Here is a 23,392-nt window from a genome sequence, read left to right as displayed (position 1 = left end):
GGGATTGAGGGATACAGATAAGGGTAGATAAGAGTATGGAAAGAGTATAGATAAAAACAAGGGGGCTATAGGGCTAAATCAAGATAACATGACAGGTCATGGACCTGATGGGCCGCCGCGGGTGCGGACTGCTGGGCGCGATGGACCTCTGGTCTGACCCAGCGGAGGCAAATTCTTATGTTCTTATTCCCTTTCAAGAGCCAAGCCTTAAGACAACAGAGACCAGATCGAACATGGGAACGAAACCCTGAGTCAGAAGATTGTGAGAGAGTGGCAGTGGAAGAGGATCCGCCACGAGAAGATTAACCAGATCCTCGTACCATGGTAGCCTGGACCAGTCTGGAGCCACCAGGATCATGCAGCCTGAATGTTGAGCAATGCGAAGGACTCTGCCCACGGAGGAAAGACATACAAGCAGGCTGTCAGTCGGCCAAGATTGCACTGGAGCAGGGGTATCAACCTGAAATCACATGAGGGGCCGAAATTTAAAAAACAGGCTAAGTCGCAGGCCGAATTTTTTATTAAGATACTTACCCCCTCTTTTACTAATGCACAGCGTGGGCCCCAATGGCGGCAGCAGCGGCAACTGCTCCGACTTCTATAAGTATCAGATCAATCACCATCATCAGCACCAAAACCCAAGCTACGCGCCAGCAAAGAAGGGGTTTAGTAGAAGTATAGGGATACAACCTCTCCAACCCCACGCCGCCTATGTGTTACATACAAAATAAATAAAAAAGATTTTTCCTCTCTCTCTTTTAGATCCTAGTTCACGTATGAAGTCTAACACTAGCTCTGACAGGATACACATTTCAAATTTGACATATTGTAATCACAAAATAGAAAATAAAATTATTTGTTCTACCTTTTGTTTGTTCATTTTGCTTTTGGTCCCAGTTTCTCTTTCTGATTTTGTCTATCTTCTAATTCTCTCTCCAGTGTCTGCTGTCCATTTTTTTTTCCTCTTCTCTCTTGCTCCAGTCCCTGCCTCCAACATATTGATTTTTCCTTTTCAACTTTTCTCATTTTTTCTTTTCTGCCTCTGTCCACTCAAATCTCACCCTCTTTCACATCCTTCTTCTTTTTAAATTTTCAGCTACCTATCAATTTTCCATCTTTTCTTATTCTGTAGCTCTCCCATTTCCCATCTTACTCCTTTCGAAGCTTCCTATTTCCTTCTATCTGTCCTCTTGGTCCAACATTTTGCTCCCTCTATTTTTTGTTGTTCTTCTTCCCTCCAACCCCCCCCCCCCATTTAATGCTGAACAATGAGATGGAAGGAAAAAAAAGAGATATGCTGTATCTCTCTCTCCCTTCCAGCCCCAGGCCTATCATTTCTCCCTCCCTTCCATCTCCAAATCCAATTTCTCTCCCTTTCTCTTCCCAACTGCCCCCCATCCCATCTCTTCCCCTGTATGCCTGCCTCCCTCCCTCCCCCCTGGTCCACCATTTCTCCCTTTCTCTTCCCAGCGGTTCTCCCTTCAATTATCTTTTTCCCTCTTCCTCCACAGCACCCAGGTCCAACCTTTCTCCCTTCATCTCTCTCTCTCTATCTTCACAGCCCAGCTTGCCTTTCCCTCCAGCACCAGCCCCTCTCTCCTCAAAGCCCAGCTTGATTTCCCTCCAGCGCTGGCCCCTCTCTCCTCACAGCCCAGCTTGCCTTTCCCTCCAGCACCAATCCCTCTCTCCTCACAGCCCAGCATGCCTTTCCTTCCAGCGTGGTCCCTCTCTCCTCACAGCCCAGTATGCCTTTCCCTCCAGCGCAGTCCCTCTCTCCTCACAGCCCAGCATGCCTTTCCCTCCAGCGCAGTCCCTCTCTCCTCACAGCCCAGCATATCTTTCCCTCCAGCGCCGGTCTGATGTCACTGCCAAGCCGAAAAATCTGCCAGCCTCAGCAATTCAGCAATGTTGTATGTGGCTCCCCCTCCTGCTTTTTGCCTGCCGCGGTCTGTCTCCAATGATGCACAACTTCCTGTTTCCACCTGGGTGGACCACGACAGATGGAAAGCAGGAAGGGGAGCCATGGACAACACTGCCAAATCGCTGCCGAGGCCGGCATATTTTCCGGATTGAAAGAAGTCAGAAATTCCCAAGACAAAATGGCCAGAATTATGGTTTTTAGGGTCTCCATATGAAAAGAAGTAACCCGAAGTGCGCTGTTGACACCTTTCAGGTCTAAGATGGGCTGAAAAGACCCCTAGTTTTGAGTACCACGAAGTAAATGTAGTGCCTGCACTTCTGAAACTCCCGAGGAGGCACTGGGACTACCGCTTTGAGGTCCAGCAACCTTTGCAGCATCTGATGAAAAGCTCGCTTCTTCCAAGCTGTATGTCAAGGAGAAGAGAGAAAATGATCTGGCAAGGGCAGGGAAAACTCGAGAGCATAGTTGTGATCTCGGCCCACCGCCGGTAAAACTCTCACATTGGGCTCCCACCGAAACCAGGAGAAGGATTTGCAATGAGTTATTGGGCTGGATGGACGGAGGAGGAGCCAACGTTGGGGTCACAACCTCTATGGCAGACACCCCAAAAGGACTACATGCGCTGAAAGAAATATCCGCTGGAAGGAAAAGAGCCTGCACCCCGGCCAGGGTAGTACCTACGAAAATCGCGCAAATGTCCCCGGATGACGTATACCCCACCCCCAAAACACCTGGTGAGGATGGTCCTCTAGGAGCCAGGGCACCTTAGAGTCACTCAAGGCCTGAACAAGCTTATCCAACTCCTCCCCAAAAAGGAAGAAGCCCTGTAAAGGAAATTTGCTGAGCTTAGCTTTAGAGGCCGCATTCGCCAAACAACCCCGAAGCCACAGGGTATGGTAAGTGGCCACTCCGAGAGCCATGGACTTGGCATATGCCTGCAACAGAGAGATAAGAAGCACCGAGCTCTGAGCTCAATCTTTGCCACTTCTTGATTTACCAAGCACCAGTCATCAGACTCCCAGTCACGGACCCGCTCAGACCACCAGAAACAATCCTGGGCTACCAGACCACCACAAATCACCCCCTGGACAGCCAAGGCAGCTACATCAAAACTCTGCTTAAGAAGAGACTTCATCTTACGATCCTGGGAGTCTCTCAAGGCTGAACCACCTTCAACTGGCACCGTATGTCTACGCGCTATAGCTGAGACCATCGCATCGACCACAGGAGACTTACAGGTATCCCTATCCCTGATCATGGATCGCACCAAGCAGAAAGGCATATCCTGAGTATTTCACTGTGCATGCACATCCTGAATATCCTGATGCATAGGAAAAGAACAGGAGGCTAAAGAAACCTGAAGGATAAGCTCCTGCAGCTCTTCCTGGTGAAAAATGCACACAACCGACGCATCCTCGCCAACTGGCATCTCTGACAAACAATTGTCTGCATCATCTACCCCCCCTCCCCCCAGAGGATCTTGCAGATCAAACACAAGGTCCAAGTCCTCATCGGGTGAAAACGTGTCCGCAAACAAAAACTCCTCTTCCCATGAAACCCGTGGCCGCTTGAACAAAGGTGGGGGGGGGGGGGGGGGGGGGGGGGGGGGGGGGGGGGGGAAGGGGGGACTGTGCAGAAGCTGACACCGAAAAGGGCTGAACAGGGGTAGACATGGAAGGTAAAAGCCCTCCTGAAAAACCCGAGACTCCCGGGAAGGAAGCAGGACCTCCAGCCACCTGTAAATAAGCCTTGTACCCAGTGGCAAAGAAGCACTCACTGCAGAATCAGGAGAAGCAGTTAAAACCTGCTCCTGTCTCTCTAAGACAGGAGGGAGATCACCAGAGGCCACAGGCAAAATGGCAGAGTTTCCCACCAAAACTGAGGAAAAGCCCACTGAAAAAAATCTCCCCTGAGGCATGTAGCAGCAAAGAGGCCTGAACAGACCTGCAGGCAGCAGCTGCTGTAGCGGTTTGGGAGTCCCCTGCACTATCGGAGGTAAGGGAAACCTTATATCCCTGACCATTGTTGGCTGGGGAAATCCCTATGTGGGCGGTAGGGGAAGCCTGGGCCGGCACCTGAAGCCGATGAGGATTCCCCTTTGGGGCGGCTGGAGCATTTCGTGTACACACCGTCCGTGTTCACAGCTTGTTGGGCACAAAATAAGCACTTTTTCTCTTTAACAGTGCTCATCATGAACCGCTAGAGAGGAAAAAAACGCCAGTTAACAATTAAAGTCAATTAAAGCTAATTAAAGCTTATTGAAAGCTTCCTTTCAGACTGGCACTACCTCAGGATGAGTTTTGTTGGGTCTTTTTTTCTTCAGTATAACTTTAAATAAGTGAGCAGACCCCACTGGTTCTCAAAGCTATATGCCTGAACAGTGGCAAGGCTTACAGCTGAGGCACCTCTATACCCAAACATTTTGGGGAGGTGGAGAAATGGGGGGACTTGACCAATCGAGTGTGGCATCTCCGAGGTCAGACAGACCCCCAAAAGGGTCCCCCAAGCTCAATCTGGCACCCACAACGAATCCAAGAGGCCCTACATCAATCTATCGCAAACTGTGTGCCGCAGCACACCAGTTTATTGCAAACTGTGTGCCGCAGCACACCAGTGTGCCTCCTGAGATTCAGGTGTACAGTGGTACACTAGGGAAGAGGAGAGATGCCGGTGCCAGCTGACTATCTACAGGACATGCCTCTCGTGAAGAGAACCAGATCAGTCACAGAGTCCACTGGAGAATAAACTCACCGCACTGAGTTTATTTCAGAGGTCCGAGACGGGTATCAGACAGCCCAACCAACCACATCGGTTAGAGGGAAATATATTCTTCATATACCCCACGGAACCTCCTCCTCCGTATTTACTCTTTTATGTTTTTATTTTTATTTATTTATATTTAAATTTATCTTTTTATCTTGTCATGGTATTGTGAATTAATTTATTAAGCATTCATGCTGCCAGTGCTACATAAGTTTGTACTTAGCTTTCAGCTGTAAATATTCCCCTGAACGGCGTTCAGGGGAATATTTACAGCTGAAAGCTAAGTACAAACTTATGTAGCACTGGCAGCATGAATGCTTAATAAATTAATTCACAATACCATGACAAGATAAAAAGATAAATTTAAATATAAATAAATAAAAATAAAAACATAAAAGAGTAAATACGGAGGAGGAGATTCCGTGGGGTATATGAAGAATATATTTTCCTCTAACCGATGTGGTTGGTTGGGCTGTCTGATACCCGTCTCGGACCTCTGAAATAAACTCAGTGCGGTGAGTTTATTCTCCAGTGGACTCTGTGACTGATCTGGTTTTCTGACATATTTGAAATCATTTCAAGGACTTGTGAGTTTGATGGCTCTCGTGAAGAGAGGCATGTCCTGTAAGCAATCTCTAGACGCCGGCACCTCTTCTCTCTGCCGGCACTTCTCTCTTCTTGTCGGCTCTTCTCTCTTTCTCTCTGTCAGCCGTTCTCTCCTCTTGGCGAAAGGCCCATTTGAAGGGCCTTTGCGCATGCACTGACACATGTGCGTGATGTCATCATGCTATCGTCAGTGCACTTCTGGATGTCTCGAGCCGAGGACACTAGGTTTAGTGTACCCCGGCTCAAAAAAGGTTTGCGAGACACTGCCCTACATTAAACCAGGGAAAGAATGCACAGGCTTACCACCTCCTACAAACTGATTGTAGATGGGACTGCACAATCCACTTATACTACAGCCAAAAGTAAATGTCTCAGACTCCACGTGCTGGCAGAGGAACGTAAACCCGATTCTGTGCCAGTCTGGAGAGATTATAAAGAATTGTGATTAATTATCACTGATATTGTCTTAGAAAACTGGTAAATTGGAATATATAGAATTGATTGATTTTGTTTATGATGTTAGCTTATGCTCTTATTATTATGTGATCTGCCTTGAACTGAAAAGCGGAATAGAAATGCATATGTTAATGCATTTTAAGTACAATGCAACTTAGTGGCAGCAATTCAAAGGTTTCGAGTACCATTCTTCTGCATCCAGGTGTCTAGCAAAATGTATGCTTACCTTATTGCTGTGTCCCATATTAGATTCTGTAATGCTGCAGTCCTGCATGTGTGGATTATTGGGGGTCCTCTCACTGGAACTCATGCTAGAATCTGTGTCTATCTCGTAGTACAAGAGGTCTGAGAGAGAGAGAAGAGAGGAAGGCAAAGGAAAAGTGGGGGAGAGATAGGAAGGATAAAAGACAAAGACATATAGCAGTGAGCCTTTACCACATGTAGATCAAGGTAACAAAATTAAGTATAGACAGACAGGTTGGATCAAATTAGGTTTCCTTTCCTGAGGAGTAAGCAAAGTTACTTACCTGTAACGGGAGTTCTCCGTGGACAGCAGGATAAGTCAGCCACACTTTGGTGACGTCATCTAACGTTCCCAACTCGGAATTGCTGGCCCTCACTAATCCAGTGATTCCCCTAGATCAGTGTCTCAAACTCGCGGCCTGGGGGGGCCACATGTAGCCCCCAGGTACTATTTTGAGGCTCTCAGTATGTTTATCATAATCACAAAAGTAAAATAAAAGTTTTTTGATCATATGTCTCTTTAGCTATAAATTATTATTAAGACTTAGCCAAAAGGAAAGATTTATAAACTATAAAGAGTTTTACCAGCTGGGGGAGTGGCCAAGATGGCAACATTGACCGAGCTTTCATGGCTATTAGCGTTTCTTTTCCTAGAGTAATTATGCCGCACAAAAGGAAAGGTTTGGTTAAGGTGCCTTCTTCCTCGACGCTGATACCACCTATCAGACAGCAGACGATTGAGCAATTACTGCCCGGTATCTGCATTGGGACTGGCGGAACTAGCCCCGCATTGGGGAAAGGTAAAGAAGGCCTTACCTTACAGGGGCATGAAATCTCTCTTTCGCCAGCGCAAAGGGAACCACCTCCTTGTACGGCGGATTCAAATGCCCTGGAGGCGGGAACTACCAGTGTTGCCGAGGACCACCTGGAGTTCCGGTAGAGGAAGCAGCCGGGGCAGATAAGCTTCTGACAATGGGAATTAACATTGGGGAGAGAAACCCCTCCAACGAGATGACTTTAGCAGCAATTTGGCAAATGCTCCAGAAATTGGATAAAGCTGCAGTTAAAACACAGAGGCTGCTTCGAAGACATCAGAGGAGGTAAAAACTTTGGCTGGTAAAATCGACGCTATTTCAAGAGCCTTGGAACATTCTAACACAGAAATGAAAAACTCTATAGTAAATGTGCTATCAGAAGTTCAAGCCTTATAAGCCTTTAAAGTAGCTGCGATTAAAGATAATACTATGCTTCAAAGAAAAATAGAAAACATTGAGGACTTTAACTGCAAACTTAATGCTAGAATTTTGAATTTCCCCAAAGTACCCGGGATTTCAGCATATGAGATGTTCATGAGATATTTGGTGGAAGTTTTAAAATATTCACAAGACCATATTCCTCCAATAAAAAAATATATTATCTTCCACAAACCACTAGAGCTCGGGAAACAATGGAGGGAATTAATTCAGATACACTGCAATTGGATGTTAACAACATATCAGCTATTTTGGAGAGTCTATTTCTGACTCTTCATTGAGAGTAACATTTCTGATTTCATTTATTTTCCAACAGGACTTGGATTCCTTTTGAAACTCTATTTCTGTTTATCAAAAGAACTGTTTTATGGTAAAAAGATATGGGTATTCCTGGATGGAACTAAGGTTACCCAGGAAAAAAGGAAACAATTTTTGTCCTTGAGGCAGGAGACCAAGGCACTTGGGGCATCCTTTTTACTGGCGTACCCTTGTAAATGCGTAGCAAAATTTGCTCAGGTTAAATATATTATTTTTTTCAGCCAGAGCAGCTAAAATCATTTCTGGAGCTAAAGAAAATTGCTATTGTTTAGCCAAAATTTAATATAGAAACATAGAAGATGACGGCAGAAAAGGGCTACAGCCCATCAAGTCTGCCCACTCTGCTTACCCACCCCCTGTCTATGCCCTAATGACCCAATTTCCTTATCTTGACCCTTGTAGGGATCCCACATGGGTATCCCATTTATTCTTAAAGTCTGGCACGCTGTCTGCCTCGATCACCTGCACTGGAAGCTTGTTCCAATGATCAACCACTCTCTCTGTGAAGAAATACTTTCTGGTGTCGCCATGAAATTTTCCGCCCCTGAGTTTGAGCGGGTGCCCTCTTGTGGCCGAGGGTCCCTTGAGAAAGAAAATATCATCTTCCACTTCGACACGTCCCGTGAGGTACTTAAATGTTTCGATCATGTCTCCCCTCTTCCTACGTTCCTCAAGAGTGTAGAGCTGCAATTTGTTCAGTCTCTCTTCGTACGAGAGACCCTTGAGCCCCGAGATCATCCTGGTGGCCGTCCGTTGAACCGATTCAATTCTGTGCACATCTTTACTGTAATGTGGCCTCCAGAATTGCACACAGTACTCCAGATGAGGTCTCACCATGGCCCTGTACAACGGCATTATGACTTCAGGCTTTCGGCTGACGAAACTTCTATTGATACAACCCAATATCTGCCTTGCCTTAGATGAAGCCTTCTCCACTTGATTGGCAGTTTTCATGTCTGCACTGATGATTACTCCTAAATCTTGTTCTGCTGAAGTCCTAGTTAAAGTTTCTCCGTTCAAGAAGTACGTCCTGCATGGATTTCCACTTCCGAGGTGCATGACCTTACATTTCTTAGCATTGAAGCCTAGCTGCCAGGTTGAGGACCAACTTTCCAATGTAAGCAGGTCCTGCGCCATATAACTCTGTAAACTGCATTCACTTACTATATTACATAGTTTGGCGTCATCGGCGAATAGTGTTATTTTACCTTGAAGCCCTTGAGTCAGATCCCCTATGAATATGTTGAAAAGGAGTGGACCCAGGACCGAGCCCTGCGGCACTCCACTGGTCACCTCCGATGTTTTAGAGAGGGTACCATTAACCACCACCCTCTGAAGTCTGCCACTCAGCCAATCACTGACCCATGCAGTTAGTGTCTCTCCTAACCCCATCGATTCCATCTTGCTTAGCAGCCTGCGGTGTGGGACACTGTCAAAAGCTTTCCTGAAGTCCAGGTACACGACGTCCAAAGACTCTCCCAAGTCCAACTTTCTTGTTACCCAGTCAAAGAAGCTGATGAGATTGGATTGGCAGGACCTACCCTTGGTGAATCCATGCTGACTGGGATCCCGAAGATTCCCTTCATTCAAGATCGTGTCCAATTTGCTTTTAATTAGTGTTTCCATGAGTTTGCACACTATTGATGTGAGACTCACCGGTCTATAATTCGCAGCCTCTGCCCTGCAACCCTTTTTATGCAGAGGAACGACATTAGCTAATTTCCAGTCCAGGGGAACTTTCCCCTTACTTAGGGAGAGATTGAATAGCTCAGCCAACGGTTTCGCCAGGACATCGCTCAATTCTCTGAGCATTCTTGGGTGCAAATTGTCTGGTCCCATGGCTTTGTACATCTTGAGTCTTGCCAGTTCACTGTAAACTTCACCTGGTGTGAACTCAAAATTCTGAAACGGGTCTTCACACAAGACTGCACACAAGTGAGGAGTAACCCTGGGCCTACAAATGGAGGCAGCATGACTAATCTCATGAGATCCTTTAGAACAGTGATTCCCAACCCTGTCCTGGAGGAACACCAGGCCAATCGGGTTTTCAGGCTAGCCCTAATGAATATGCATGAGAGAGATTTGCATATGATGGAAGTGAGAGGCATGCAAATTTGCTTCATGCATATTCATTAGGGCTAGCCTGAAAACCCAATTGGCCTGGTGTTCCTCCAGGACAGGGTTGGGAACCACTGCTTTAGAAGAATCTAATTGGAAAAATTGCAATAATCTTAATCACACATTCTGGTGGAATTCTTTATGCCATATTTTTAAGATGGAAAGAGCAATAGCGATACAAAAAGGGACATATAATAACTTTGTAAAGATATGGGGGCCACTGGCAGAGTTATAGCCTTTCATTGATTTAGTTCTTTTTCCTTTGTGTTTAACTTCTTAATAATAACTGCCCTTACTCCCCTTCATTTTTTGTGGTCTAAGGAAACAAAATTTTTTTTTTCATATCTGTTTATAAATGTGATGTTTTAACATTTATTCCGGCTGTATTTCCTTAGCAAGAATGTTAGTTTCTTGTAATATATTGAAAATTTCAATAAATAATAAGTTTTTTAAAAAAAGAGTTTTACCTCATGCAAAATTGTCATTTCTTTAATAAGACATTAACTATTTTTTTCTGAGGCCCTCAAAGTACCTACAAATCCAAAATGTGGCCCTGCAAAGGGTTTGAGTTTGAGATCACTGCCCTAGATTGAGTTTTTGCAGTGTCACCCGTAGGGGAGGAGGGAAGGTCTCTGTGGATGACTTATCCCGCTGTCCAAGGAGAACTCCCGTTACAGGTATGTAACTTCGCTTTCTCCATGGACAAGCAATCTAAGTCAGCTACACTTTGGTGACTCTCCAGCTGCGGGGTGCAGAGGGTGTAAAAGGACAGGGTCCCCAGTGGGGATGATCCCCTCTGCATCCACGCTACCTCGCTGAGGTAGGGTGAGGCTGCACAAATGTCTTGGTGAGAGACAGAGACAAAACCCCAATTAATGAGACCAGTCAGAGTTTATGCGTTGCAAACATTAGGAAATTTATTTTGGTCCTTAGAACTGGACCAACACTTTTTTTAAAAAAAATCTACCAACATGGTAGAGCAGGGGTGCCCATACTTTGGGGGCTTGCGAGCTATTTTTAAAATGACCAAGTCAAAATGATCTACCAACAATAAAATAAAATAAAATAAAATAAAAAAACATAAAGCACACTGAAAGGTAGAGAAAATGTTAATTATCATTCATATTCCGGGTTTTTTTTCAAAGAGGTCAAGGCAGATGACTCTATGCAATGTCACCTCAGTAACAACCATATAAAAATAGACAAATATACCCCCTTCCATGTTTACTAAACCGTGATAGCAGTTTTTAGTGCAGGGAGCTGCACTGAATGCCCCATTCTGCTCTCGACGCTCATAGGTTCCCTGCTCTAAAAACCGCTATTGCGGTTTAGTAAAAGGGAGCCATAGTACAAAATATAGACAGTAGATATAAATTCTCAAAATGACACATTTTGATCACTAAATTGAAAATAAAATCATATTTCCTACCTTTGTTGTCTGGTGATTTCATGAGTCTCAGGTTGCACTTTCTTCTTCTGACTGTGCATCCAATATTTCTTCCCTTTTTTTAGCCTCCTGTATGCTTCCTCTCCTCCAGACCTCATTCTCTCCCCCAACTTTTTCTTTCTTGCTGTCTCCCTTTCTTTCTCTCTCTCTCCATGCCCTTTTTCTTTCTGTCTCCTTGTTTCCCCTTCTTTCTGTCTCCCTGCCTCCCTTTCTTTCTCTCTCTCTCCATGCCCTCTTTCTTTCTGTCTCCCTGTTTCCCCTTCTTTCTGTCTCCCTGCCTCCCTTTCTTTCTCTCTCTCTCTATGCCCTCTTTCTTTCTGTCTCCCTGTTTCCCCTTCTTTCTGTCTCTCTGCCTGCCCCCTTTCTTTCTTTCTCCCTGCCCTCCCCCAAACCACTAGGTTTGCCACCACCATTGGGGAACAGGCCCCTAAGCCACCGCCGCCCCAAGCTCTCCCTGCAGCGTCGCGTTGACCAACATTCTGCTCCCCAACGTCAATTCTGACATAGGAGAGGAAGTTCCGGGCCAGCCAGGCATTTCTCCCCATACCATCCAGCCTGAGCCCCATCTCTCCTTGATCCAGCATTTCCCTTCTGTGTCTGACAGAATTACCATTCCACCTCTTTTCCAGCATCACCCTTCTTTGTGTCCATCTCACATATATCCCTATCTCACCACTTTTTCAGAATCTTCATTTGTCTCTGTCCTTGTCTTTACCCCATGTTCACCATTTGCCCTTTCAATGTCTATCTCCCCCCCCTTTTTCAGCATTACTTCTGTGTCTCTATTTCCCCTCCTCTTTTTCAGCACTACCTCCCTTCAGCATTGCTCCCTCTCTGTGTCCCTATCTCCTCTCCCCCTTTTCAGCATTGCTCCATCTATATCCCCATCAACCCTCCATTTCAATATTATTCCCTCTGTGTGCCAATCTAGCCTCTTTCAGCATTGCCTCCCTCTGTAAACTCATGTAACCCCTTTTCAGGATTTCTCCCCCTCTGTTAAACCACCACCACCCCTGCTTTCAGCATATCCCCTCTATATCTCATAGAAACATAGAAACATAGAAGATGACGGCAGAAAAGGGCCACAGCCCATCAAGTCTGCCCACCCCAACAACCCTACCCCCTTGAATTTACCCCCCTAGAGATCCCACATGTGTATCCCATTTCCTTTTAAAATCCTTCACGCTGCTGGCCTGAATCACCTGAGGTGGAAGTTCATTCCAACGATCGACCACCCTTTCGGTGAAGAAGAACTTCCTGGTGTCGCCATGAAATTTCCCACCCCTGATTTTCAGCGGATGGCCTCTTGTGGCAGAGGGGCCTTTAAAAAAGAAGATATCATCTTCCACCTCAATACGGCCGGTGATATATTTAAACGTCTCTATCATGTCTCCTCTCTCTCTACGTTCTTCAAGTGAATATAGCTGCAATTTATTCAGCCTTTCTTCATACGGGAGGTCTTTGAGTCCCAAGACCATTTTGGTGGCCATTCTTTGAACTGACTCAACTCTCAGCACATCCTTTTGGTAATGTGGCCTCCAGAATTGTACACAATACTCCAGATGAGGCCTCACCATGGATCTGTACAATGGCATTATAACTTCGGGCTTCCGGCTGATAAAACTTCTTCGGATGCAACCCATCATTTGTCTTGCCTTTGATGAAGCCTTCTCCACTTGATTGGCAGTCTTCATGTCTTCGCTAATGATCACCCCCAAATCACGTTCCGCCTTGGTCCTAACTAAGGTTTCACCATTTAGTGTGTAAGTTTTGCATGGATTCCTGCTGCCGAGGTGCATGACCTTACATTTTCTAGCATTGAAGTTTAGCTGCCAAGTCGAGGACCAATGTTCCAATAGAAGTAGGTCCTGCGTCATACTGTCTGGTAAAGTGTTCTCACTTACTATGTTGCATAGTTTGGCGTCATCGGCGAATAATGTGATTTTAACCTGAAGCCCCTGAGTCAGATCTCCCACAAATATGTTGAAGAGGATCGGGCCCAAGACCGAGCCCTGAGGCACTCCACTGATCACCTCCGACGTTTTTGAAGGGGCACCATTTACCACCACTCTCTGAAGTCTACTGTTTAGCCAATCACCGACCCATGTAGTTAACGTCTCTCCCAGTCCCATTGATTTCATCTTGTTCAATAGTCTGCGGTGTGGAACGCTATCAAAAGCTTTACTAAAGTCCAAGTAAACGACGTCCAGGGACTCACCCACATCCAGTTTCCTTGTTATCCAGTCAAAGAAACTAATCAGATTGGATTGGCAGGACCTGCCTCTGGTAAATCCATGTTGGCGGGGATCCCGTAGATTCTTCTCGTCTAGGATTGTATCTAATTTATGCTTGATTAGTGTTTCCATGAGTTTACTCACTATGGATGTGAGACTCACCGGTCTGTAATTCTCAGCCTCTGTCCTGCAGCCCTTTTTGTGGAGTGGGATTACATTGGCTGTTTTCCAGTCCAAGGGGACTTTTCCCGCCTTCAAGGAAAGATTGAAGAGCACAGACAATGGCTCTGCCAGGACATCACACAGCTCTCTAAGCACCCTGGGGTGTAGATTGTCCGGTCCCATGGCTTTGTTCACTTTGAGTCTTGATAGCTCGCAGTAGACGCTGCTGGGTGTAAACTCGAAATTCCAGAACGGGTCATCTGAGCTATGCCTTGCTTGCAACTGTGGACCGGACCCTGGCGCCTCGCAGGTAAAGACTGAGCAGAAGTATTCGTTTAGTAGTTCGGCTTTATCGGAATCTGATTCTGCATAAGTCCCGTCTGCTTTCCTAAGGCGTACTATCCCATTTGTGTTTCTTTTCCTATCACTGATGTACCTGAAGAAGGATTTATCCCTTTTCTTAATGTCCTTTGCTAGATTCTCTTCTATCTGAAGCTTGGCCTCTCTGACTGCCGTTTTGACAGCTTTGGACTTGGCCAGATAGTCTTCTTTTACTGCTCCTCTTCCTGAATGTTTGTAGGAAACAAATGCTTTTTTCTTTTTCTTAACGAGGTCCGAGATTTCTGTAGTGAACCACTGGGGTCTGTTATTCCTCCGTCGTTTGCTTGTTGTTTTTATATAGCGATTTATTGCTTCATGTAGGGTAGATTTCAGGTTTGCCCACATAGCCTCTACATTATTGGTTTCGGCATGGTCTTGCAGTGCCCGATGGACGAAGTCTCCCATGCGTTTGAAGTCAGTGCCACGAAAATTTAGGACCTTTGTTGTTGTGGTCGATCTGGAGAAACCCTTCCTAAGGTTGAACCAAACCATGTTATGGTCGCTATCCTTATTATTATCTCTATCCTTATTAAGTAGGTCCTGCTTATCCTTTCTCTTCTTTGTGTCACTATCTCCATTTTCAGCTTTCCCCCCCTTTTCCTTTGTTACTGCACCCTATAGCCAGAATCTTTCCACCCTCCCTCCACTCCGACCCAGCCCGGTATGACATATTTCCTTTTGTTTCTCTCCCCTCTCTCTTTCTCTTTCTCCTCCCTTACCCACGAGTCCTGCATCTGGCCCTCTCCCTTCTACCTGCACCCGGCACACCCCTTGCTCTGCGGCTCTCTTCAGCAACTCGTCAGCAATGGTGATCAAGACAGGCTGCCGACATCGAGGCCTTCCCTCTACGAGTCCCGTCTTTGTGGAAAAAGGAAGTTGAAACAAATTAAGCGAGGCTCGCAGAGGGTAGGCCCCGACATCAGAAGCTTGTGTCGATCGATGCTGCTGACGAGTTGCAGAAGAGAGCCGCGGAGCAGGGGGTATGGCCGGATGCAGGTAGAAGGGGGAGGGCCAGATAGGAAGGCTAATGGAAGAAGTAGAAGCTCCGGAGCATGACACTGACCCCGGCCAGGATGATTTCTTTTTCAGGCTGCTGCCGCTGCCGCACCCGAAATGACAAAAACTAGACTAAACTGTAAAATTGAAAAAGCTGCCCGGATGTCCGGCGTCGTCATTTTTGACGTCGGGAAGAGGACGACTGATTGGACCGGTAGATCAGGACAGCAACAACAGTCTATCACGGAGCCCGGGATTGGTTCCGCGATCGACTCACGTTGCCTTTCCGATCTACCGGTCAATCGCGATCGATGTATTAGACACCCCTGTGGTAGAGCATATATCATCAACGTGGTGTTTGAGTAACATTTTGGGTTTTTTTTTTGGGGGGGGGTTGTAAAAACTGTGCAAGAACAAACTGTGCAAACTATGCCAACATGGCAGAATATAAGCTGTCTAACAATCTCTTCTATCTGATTCAGACTAATAGTCCTGTTCAGCTAGTCCAGGTACTGGTGCCATTTGCTGCGTCTGTTTTGGCCACCATTCGTAGTATGTTGAGGCCAAAGTCATTGGAGGTCTGCCGCGGGCGATCCAGGCAATAATGTCTGGTGAAGGTGTGTGGGGTAGACCATGTAGCTGCTCTAGAAATGTCCTGAAGTGGCATGTTGCTGAGGTTTGCCAATATTGCGGCCACGGATCTTAGTTGGTGTGCTGTAGTCTTTCCCTCAACGGACAATCCCTCTTGCTCGTAGCAGGAAGCAATTCAGCTTGAGATCCAGATGGATATGGTGCATTTCCCTACTGGTGTTCCTGGCTTACTGGGGTCAAAGGAGACGAATAGAGGTACTGCCTTTCGCCAGGGCTGAGTTTTTTGAATTAATGGTAGGATTGTTCCTAAGGAGTGCATACAAAATTTTTCCTTGACTAAGTGCTTGTTCAGGCCTTGTAGGTCTAGGATAGGTCTGAACACTTCCATCTTTTTGGGGTTGAGAAAGTAATGGGAGTAGAACCCTTGGTTGTGCTGTGACTTGAGTAATGGCTCTATTGCTCTTGCTTGGAGGAGAGCTTTTATCTCTCTGAAGATGAGGTCTGGCTGCGGTTCCCTGGAGTTTCTTTTTGGTGGGTTGGCTGGCAGGTGGGTGCGGAATCTGATGAGGTATGCATTTTTTATGATTTGCAGCACCCATTTTTCTGTTGTTCTTTTCCCAGGCTTTGTGGAAAATGGAGAGGCGGCCCCCGACTGGGGTGGGGGGCATTGTTGATGAGTTAAAAACTAGGCCCCGCTTTCGTGGAGGTGGAAGCGGCTGGCTTCTGCAGTTTCCGTTTCCTCTGGTGCTACCTTTGCTGCCTTTGCTGGTTGTGCTTTCTGTCTGTGGGACGGCCATCTGATCTGGTTGTCATACCACTTTACACTGGTGTTGTGTTGACGGTACTGGTTGGTGCTGTGCCGTCTTGGTGCCACGGTTTTTACAAAGCCATCTGAGAAGAGGATTTGGAGAGTTGTGCAATGTTCTTTCATTGTGTCCACTGCTTCTGTCACTTTGTCTCCAAATAAGTTTCTCCCCTGAACAAGGTGCATCTGCGATACGCTCATGGGTGTCTTCATGTAGCATCTGGCTGCTATGGTTACTCCGGCTGTGTGGGCAGAAGTTTCAAATGCGTCAAAGGTCATTTTTATCATGTTTTCCACATTCCTCCATACCCTGCAGTATGGGAGCTATGCAGGCTTTCCCCTCTGGGTGTAGCGTGTCTAGAGTTTCCTCTACTTTCTTCCGGAGGGCATCATTGTACAGGATAAGGTGGAATAAGTGAGTGTCAATTTTTGCATTTAGCATGGAGCCATGGTAGACCTTTTTGGTGGTGGCGTTCAGGGTCCTGTATTCCTTGCCCGGAGGATCTATAGCATGAGGGTGATTGCTCTTAGCCTTCTTGAGGGCAGATTCTACTATGATGGAATGGTGAGGGAGCTGTGGTTTGTCGAAGCCTGTTGCCTCACTGATCTGGTATTTTTGGTCTAGCCTCCTAGACACAGCGGGACCTAACATTAGGGTTTTCCAGATCTTGTCCCGGCAATCTAATAGCATCTTGTGAGTGGGCAGTGCCGCTGTGGCTTTTTGCACTTTCAGGTATTTCAGCAGTCCCAGTGCTTCATCTGTTGCCTCTGGCTCCTGTATTGGAGTGAGTGCTTGCTTGGAAGCTACCTTCTGGAGGAACTTTGGGTAGGTGAGGTCCTCCGCAGGAGTGTTGGACTATGTTGTCCCAGAAGCAGGCTCTGTCTGGGGTCTCCTGGGTTGCTGATGTGTGTGGGCTGCCCCATGTTGAAGCGTAGCTTTGCTGGTAGCACCCACTGCGGTCAGAGGTTTAGCCGTCTGTGGCTGGAGAGTGTGACGCGGCTGTCTCTGCTCCCTGCCTCCAATCTGTCGGTGGTTGCAGTGTCTGCTCTGCGTTCAGCGCTGGGCTTTGGCTCTGCGCCCTTTGCTCGGAGAGTTGCTGTGCGATGAATCTGTTGAAGAGGTCAAACAGTCCATGATCAGCGGTGGTTGACTGGTGCAGCTGGACGTTGGAAGCTGCGATCGATGCATGTGGGTAACCATCCAACTGATGGAGGTCTGCCCCTGCTCCTGGCCCTGCCGACCCTCTGCGCCTTCGTCGTCTTGGTGAGGCGGCTGAGGATAAGGAAGAGGAGGAGGAGGAAGTTGCTCTGTTTTTTTTTTCTTCCCTCCTTGCAGGTCCGGGTGTGCTGGTTCCTGTGAGTCATGTTGTCCTGTCACTTTAAGTGGGCAGAGGTTGAGTCCATGCTTGCAAAGGCACTGTCTGTAATCAGGTTTGCCGTTAACTGTGTCTGTGCCATTAAGGGGGCAGAGCCCGGCACGCTGACATCATCCTGGGATGAGGTTGAGGCAGCTGTAGTCTTGGGGCTGCAGGCAGCATGGTGTCGTGCAGGATCGGATCAGTCCTGGATCAGTGCCTCTAAAATGGCCGGTGGAGGGGATAGGAGACCCTTGGCCATTGCTGTCACTGTGTGCACTCCTGTGCTCAGCCCAATCTGCAGAGCGGCCTTCAGGGAGGCTTTCATCAAGTCGAATAGTTTTAAGAGCAGTCTGCTCTATTGCTGAGCTTCTTGAGGCAGCAGGTAAGCTGAGGTTGCCGCGGCTGTCGTTTGGGTTCCCAGGGAGGTCTTTACCAGCGTCAGGTATGCCGATGATGTCTTCCTGGCTGCTGGTGGGTTTTTTTTTGTTCTTCTTGTGCTTATCTTCCCCTTGGTTTATGAGTGTGTGTAGGCGGTTTCTACGGGCCCTCGGGGACATTTTGAGGCACTGAGGGCAGGCGGCCATGAGGTGAGCCTCCCTGAGGCAGCGGACACACACCTCATGGGGGTCCGTGGAGCTCATTTTTCTCTTGCAGTCGGGCAGTTCTTAAAGCCCGGTTTTGCTGTGGTCTTCTCTGCTTCTTTTGCCATTATTTTTTTGTTCAGGTTTTTTCTTTTTTTGTGGAGAGCTCTGATCCGGCCTTTGGGAATGGTGGATTAACTAAACTGGATTAGTGAGGGCAAGCACAGGTATATATAGGGCTAACTGCACCTGTGCTCTGGGAGAGCAATTCCTAATTGGGAACGTTAGATGACATCACCAAAGTGTGGCTGACTTAGATTGCTTGTCCATGGAGAAAGGAAAACTTGATTATACTCTGCAAACATATTAAGAGCCACACAAGAAACTTGCTGGGACCACCCCTGCCAGCAGCAGAACATAAAGTAAAGGAGTCTGAGTTTTCTGAGTCTGCTAAAGGAGAAATGTGTTCTTACCTGCTAATTTCCTTGAATCTTTATAGCTTAATACAGATGTGTGGGTTTATGTCATCCTCCCAGCAGATGGAGAGAAAGAACATACATCTTTGCAGTGATATCACCAGTACCATAAGGAGAGGTGCAGTTCAAAACATTAACAGTGAACAAACTTGCAAACCAAAAAGATTAACATAAAAATAACTTCATAACCTTTTCTTAAAGAAACTAATTCCTCTCCTTCATTCCAGGGCAAATTAACCTAATCTATTCTCTTTCACAGCAACCCTTCTGTCCCAAGAGAAAAACCCCAACCTAGGCACCCAAAATATAGATACAATACTTTATTTATTTATATACAATCTTGGTAAACACAATTATTCAAAATGGTTTACAAATAATACAAATTAGAATAAAACTCAATTATGATAACAGTTCCAAACATTTGCAATTCCCATCTATCCTCCTCCCAACAGTTCATCTCTTCTATCAGTATAGAAATGCAGAGCTACAACAAGCTCTCTGGAAGGGTCTTAAACTGGTTTATAAGGATTTTATGAAAGGAAAAGGGGATGGGCTTTGATATATTCCCTTTCTGTGGTTACAATCAAATCTGTCTACATATTATAGACAGGTACTTATTTTATACCTGGGGTAATGGAGGGTTAGGTGACTGGTCCAAAGTCACAAGACGTTGAAGTGGGAATTGAACCCAGTTAGCCAGGTTCTCAGCCTACTCATCCATGCAAGAACAGTAGCAGGTATGAACAAATTTCTCCTTTCTCCTCATTCTTCTACATGAGTCCAGGTATGTGATAAATATACAAACTCCTGCTATGTTGAGCTTGAGGAAGCCAAGACCACTCTCAGAACATCAGTTCAAAAGGCAATGTCTTCTTTAGTTCTCATATTCAGCTTGTAATGGCTGGCAAAGAGGACCACATGAAGACTCTGCAAATGTCCTCTGGTGTGATCACACTGACTTCCAGCTAGATTGAGGCATGCCAGTTTGGAAAAAGCCCAAAGTCTCTCTGGCACATAAGCAGATGGATGATGCTATTGTTTCTGATCCATTGGGACAAGAATTACTTAAGAAATCATCTCGCCTTCCATGGACATCCAAGCAAGGCAATCAACCTGTCTGACTTTCAAAATGAATTAGTCCTCTTCAAATACTGGCGTACCAAAGTACATCCACCAATGAAGCTTCCTGTCCTCCCTACACTTGTTTGTTTGAAGAAAGCTGGAAGAAAAACCATCTGGTTCAAAAGAAAAGGTGAATCACCTTCAGTAATAAAAAAAAAAAAAAGAGGAAATAGGGTAAAAGGTGACTGAGTCCTGGGAGCAAAACAGATATCAGATGAAACATGATTGGGCCCGAATCTCCACAATACATCAGACTGAATAAATTGCTTCCTGAGTCAAATTCTTCAAAGTGGCATGCTTCAGAAACTTGAAAGGGGCAGTCATTAATGCCCCAAAGACCAAATTAAGGACCCACTGAAGCAGCAGAGCCCTAAATGGTAGGTGAATATGCTCGACAACCTGAAAGAAGAAGTCATTCAGGATGACTGGCCAAGAAACCCCCCCAATGGAATCTCAGTAAAAGATAGGGCCACACCTGAATTTTCAAAGAATTCCAAGCTAATCTCTATTCCAGAGCACCTTGGAGAGAGACCAAAAAGATGGACACATCCACCCACCAGGAAGCTTATCCATCTCACGATGCCAGTCTTCGAACAGTTGTCACACACACTTATATGCCAAGGAGGATGAAATTCTGTGGGCTTCCAGAAATGTTGCAGTTACCACTGAGGAATTTCCCTTCACAACCTGACCCTCTCATGGAGGATCAGCCTTTGCTGCAACAGTTTGGGGCTCTCCCGCTTTCAGCCAAACCGTATCTGCATAGCAAGGTCTTCTGGGAGAGTTTGGAGCTACCAGGATGACTAATGAAGGATCACCCTTTATCATTCTCAGCACCCTGCCTAAAAGAAGTCATGGGGGAAAGAAGAATGCTGTCCAAATCCTATGGAGCCCTATTTTCTTTTTCTACTGAAGAATTTGTAGATTTTAGTGTTCTGCTATGTGGTTATGAAATCCATTGGGGAGGACCCCTGGTCTATTATCTTCTGAAACACTCCTTCATCCAGCGACCACTCCTCTGCATCTATGGTGTTCTTGAAAGGAAGTATGCTTGAACACTATCCACTGCTATGTGAGCAGCTGAAATGCCTTGCATAGTTTGCCACCTAACCCAAACAGAACTTGGATTATCCTGGAGGTGGCAGCCTTGCTGTTCTTGGATGACTTGGTGTGGATTAGCCAGTGATACAGATGAACCATAATACTTTTGCTCTGAAAAAAGGCAGCCACTACTACCGAGCTTTCTAAAAAGCTTTAAGGCAAGGTTGAATGGCAAGGACTTGAAATGAAAATTATTTCCCAGAGCTGCAAACTAAAGGAAATTCTGCCTAGACTCCCTAATTCTTAAATGGAAATACACTTTCAAAGGGTTACTTCCCCTCCTGACCACCATGATTGCAGACTTCAGTGCTTCAATGCAGAAATGGGACATCCGAAGCAATGATGGCACCTTTTAAACTGACAATGAGCTATAAGGAACCATTCTTTGTACTTACAAATGAAATATTATTTTATACTAGTTTGTTTGTTTCCGGTCTTTTGCTTGGATTTGTTAATATTATGAATGCTATTGTATTTGAATGGCAGTATACCAAATATTTCAATCAATCAATAAAATAATTAACACCATGGAACCTGCTCCTTGACTGGAATCAGTATTATAGCTTGCAGCTGAAGAAGTCTGGACCATCCACTCTTTGGAGACCAAACTGCAGGGAGACACCATAAAGTCATCTGTAATAGAGAAAGCACATCTTAGATGTAACCATACTGGACCAAGGTCAAGAACCACTGTTCCAATGTGATACAGGTCCATTCCCAGTAAAGCCAGCCATCGATTGGAATAACCACAATAGGGCTGTGGCTCATTTTAACAGTCAAGATCCACCTGGAGTTGGGACAGCCTTAAGATTTCTGGCCCCATGAAAAAAAGCATCTTTCCTTGACCCTTACCAGTCTGAGCAGATGACTACCTTCCCAAACTATAGTACAGAATGTCCTGGAGTCATACTTAAACCAAGATCCTCTTCTGTGCCATCTGAGACTTGTCTTCTGGAAACCTGTTTTCAGCTCCCATAGGTCTTTGACCAGCTTCTCCAAATCCTCACCAAAAACAACTTGCCATTATATGTAGTATGCAGGGAGGGTGGTCCACTCTGGGCACCATGTTGGTGTAGGCATCGGCACCCCTCAACCTCTCTGCCCGTCCCCCACCTCTTACCATTCTTCCCCTTCCCCCATACCTCTAGTTAAAGTTGTTGTTCGCGGCGGTCAACAACATGCTCTTCACAACCCCATCGGCTCTCACGCTGATGTCACTTCTGGGTGCCGCGCATAGGAAGTGATGTCAGAGGGAGAGCCAACGGTGTCGCAAGGAGTACTTTGTTGACCGCCGTGAGCAACAACTTCAATTAGAGGTCAAGAAAAGGGGGCACGGGGGAGGATGCGCAGCAGGTGAGAAGGATCAGGGGGGGCGGCGGCAAAGATGAGAGCAGGGGAGGGGTGCCATAGCCCCAGGTGACTCTCACTCTCACTACGCCACTGGAAAACCTCTGCAGCACGAGGGCAAAAACCGCAAACGCAAAGACTGAAATTACACAAAATAAAACATGAAAAGAAAAGACAAGCTCCTACAGCCTGGCTTGTAGGAAAAAAGACTGATGTTTACAGAACCAGTGACAGTGATGAGGTATGAGGGGGAGGGGTTTAAGTCTCTGAAATTTGAGGCTTCTTACAAAGTCCTACTAGTCCCAGAATAAAGTGGGATTGTACAAGAAATAATCAATATGTGCTTAGTGAAAAAATAGACACACTTCATGTGAATATCGTGCAAAAAATATTTAGCCAACATTCAAACACTGAGAGTCAAAATTCAATCTCAGATAAATGCTGGCAGGTACCTAGTTTAGTAATCCAGGCGGCACATTACTGTGAGACAAGACTTGCATAATTGAAAGCAGTTTTGTGGCTCCAAAACGCTAAATATTCATTCATTCTACAGAGCTCTGTTAAGAAACAAGATCTCTTTTTCAAGAACTATCAAGATTGAAACTTTGGCCTAATGAATGCCATCTGAACACCACCAAGGTTGAAACTTTGGCACTCATTACGCCAAAGTTTCAACCTTGGTAGCTCCTGAAGAAGAAGTCTTGTTCCCTCTCTTAAGTTGGAGTGCAGCAGTCGCTTTTATTGACAGAGATATTTCTCATACTCTCTAAGGGTCTGAGTCTACAAATGGCACCATAAGTTAGGTGGCGGTAGGCGCATTTCACCACCTAATTTGTTTTAATTGCCGCAGTAATTGACCGCGCTGTTAAAAACTGATTAAGAATTCATTTAAAAAAAAAAAAAAAAGTAGGCACTGGTAGATGCCTATGAAGGTAGGCATTGTAATCGCATCTAAGGAGTAAGGAAAAATTATGTTCTTACCTGTTAATTTTCTTTCCTTTAGACGCAGAAGATGAATCCAGAAACCAGTGGGATAGCGGACATCTACCAGCAGGTGGAGATAGAGAAACTGATTAACAGGTGGTCCTATCGGTTGGCACTCCTCCTGTATCT

General features: G+C 45.9%; 1 protein-coding gene and 1 long non-coding RNA gene across 3 annotated transcripts in view; one reads left to right on the top strand and one right to left on the bottom strand.

Annotated features, from left to right (window-relative positions):
- LOC117361014 (inactive serine/threonine-protein kinase TEX14-like) overlaps positions 1 to 23,392 on the bottom strand; it is a 222,892-nt gene that overhangs the window by 61,844 nt on the left and 137,656 nt on the right. For both annotated transcript variants that reach the window (XM_033945781.1, XM_033945780.1), the window contains exon 16: positions 5,973 to 6,091. In XM_033945781.1, the coding sequence (XP_033801672.1) occupies positions 5,973 to 6,091 (119 nt within the window). The remainder of the gene's footprint in view (positions 1 to 5,972; positions 6,092 to 23,392) is intronic.
- The window catches only part of LOC117361016, a 171,511-nt gene that overhangs the window by 51,030 nt on the left and 97,089 nt on the right, over positions 1 to 23,392 (top strand). The window lies entirely within an intron of this gene.

This window comes from Geotrypetes seraphini, chromosome 5, assembly GCF_902459505.1.
Source record: "Geotrypetes seraphini chromosome 5, aGeoSer1.1, whole genome shotgun sequence".
Classification (NCBI taxonomy): Eukaryota; Metazoa; Chordata; class Amphibia; order Gymnophiona; family Dermophiidae; genus Geotrypetes; species Geotrypetes seraphini.
This window is presented reverse-complemented; position numbering and strand designations above follow the sequence as displayed.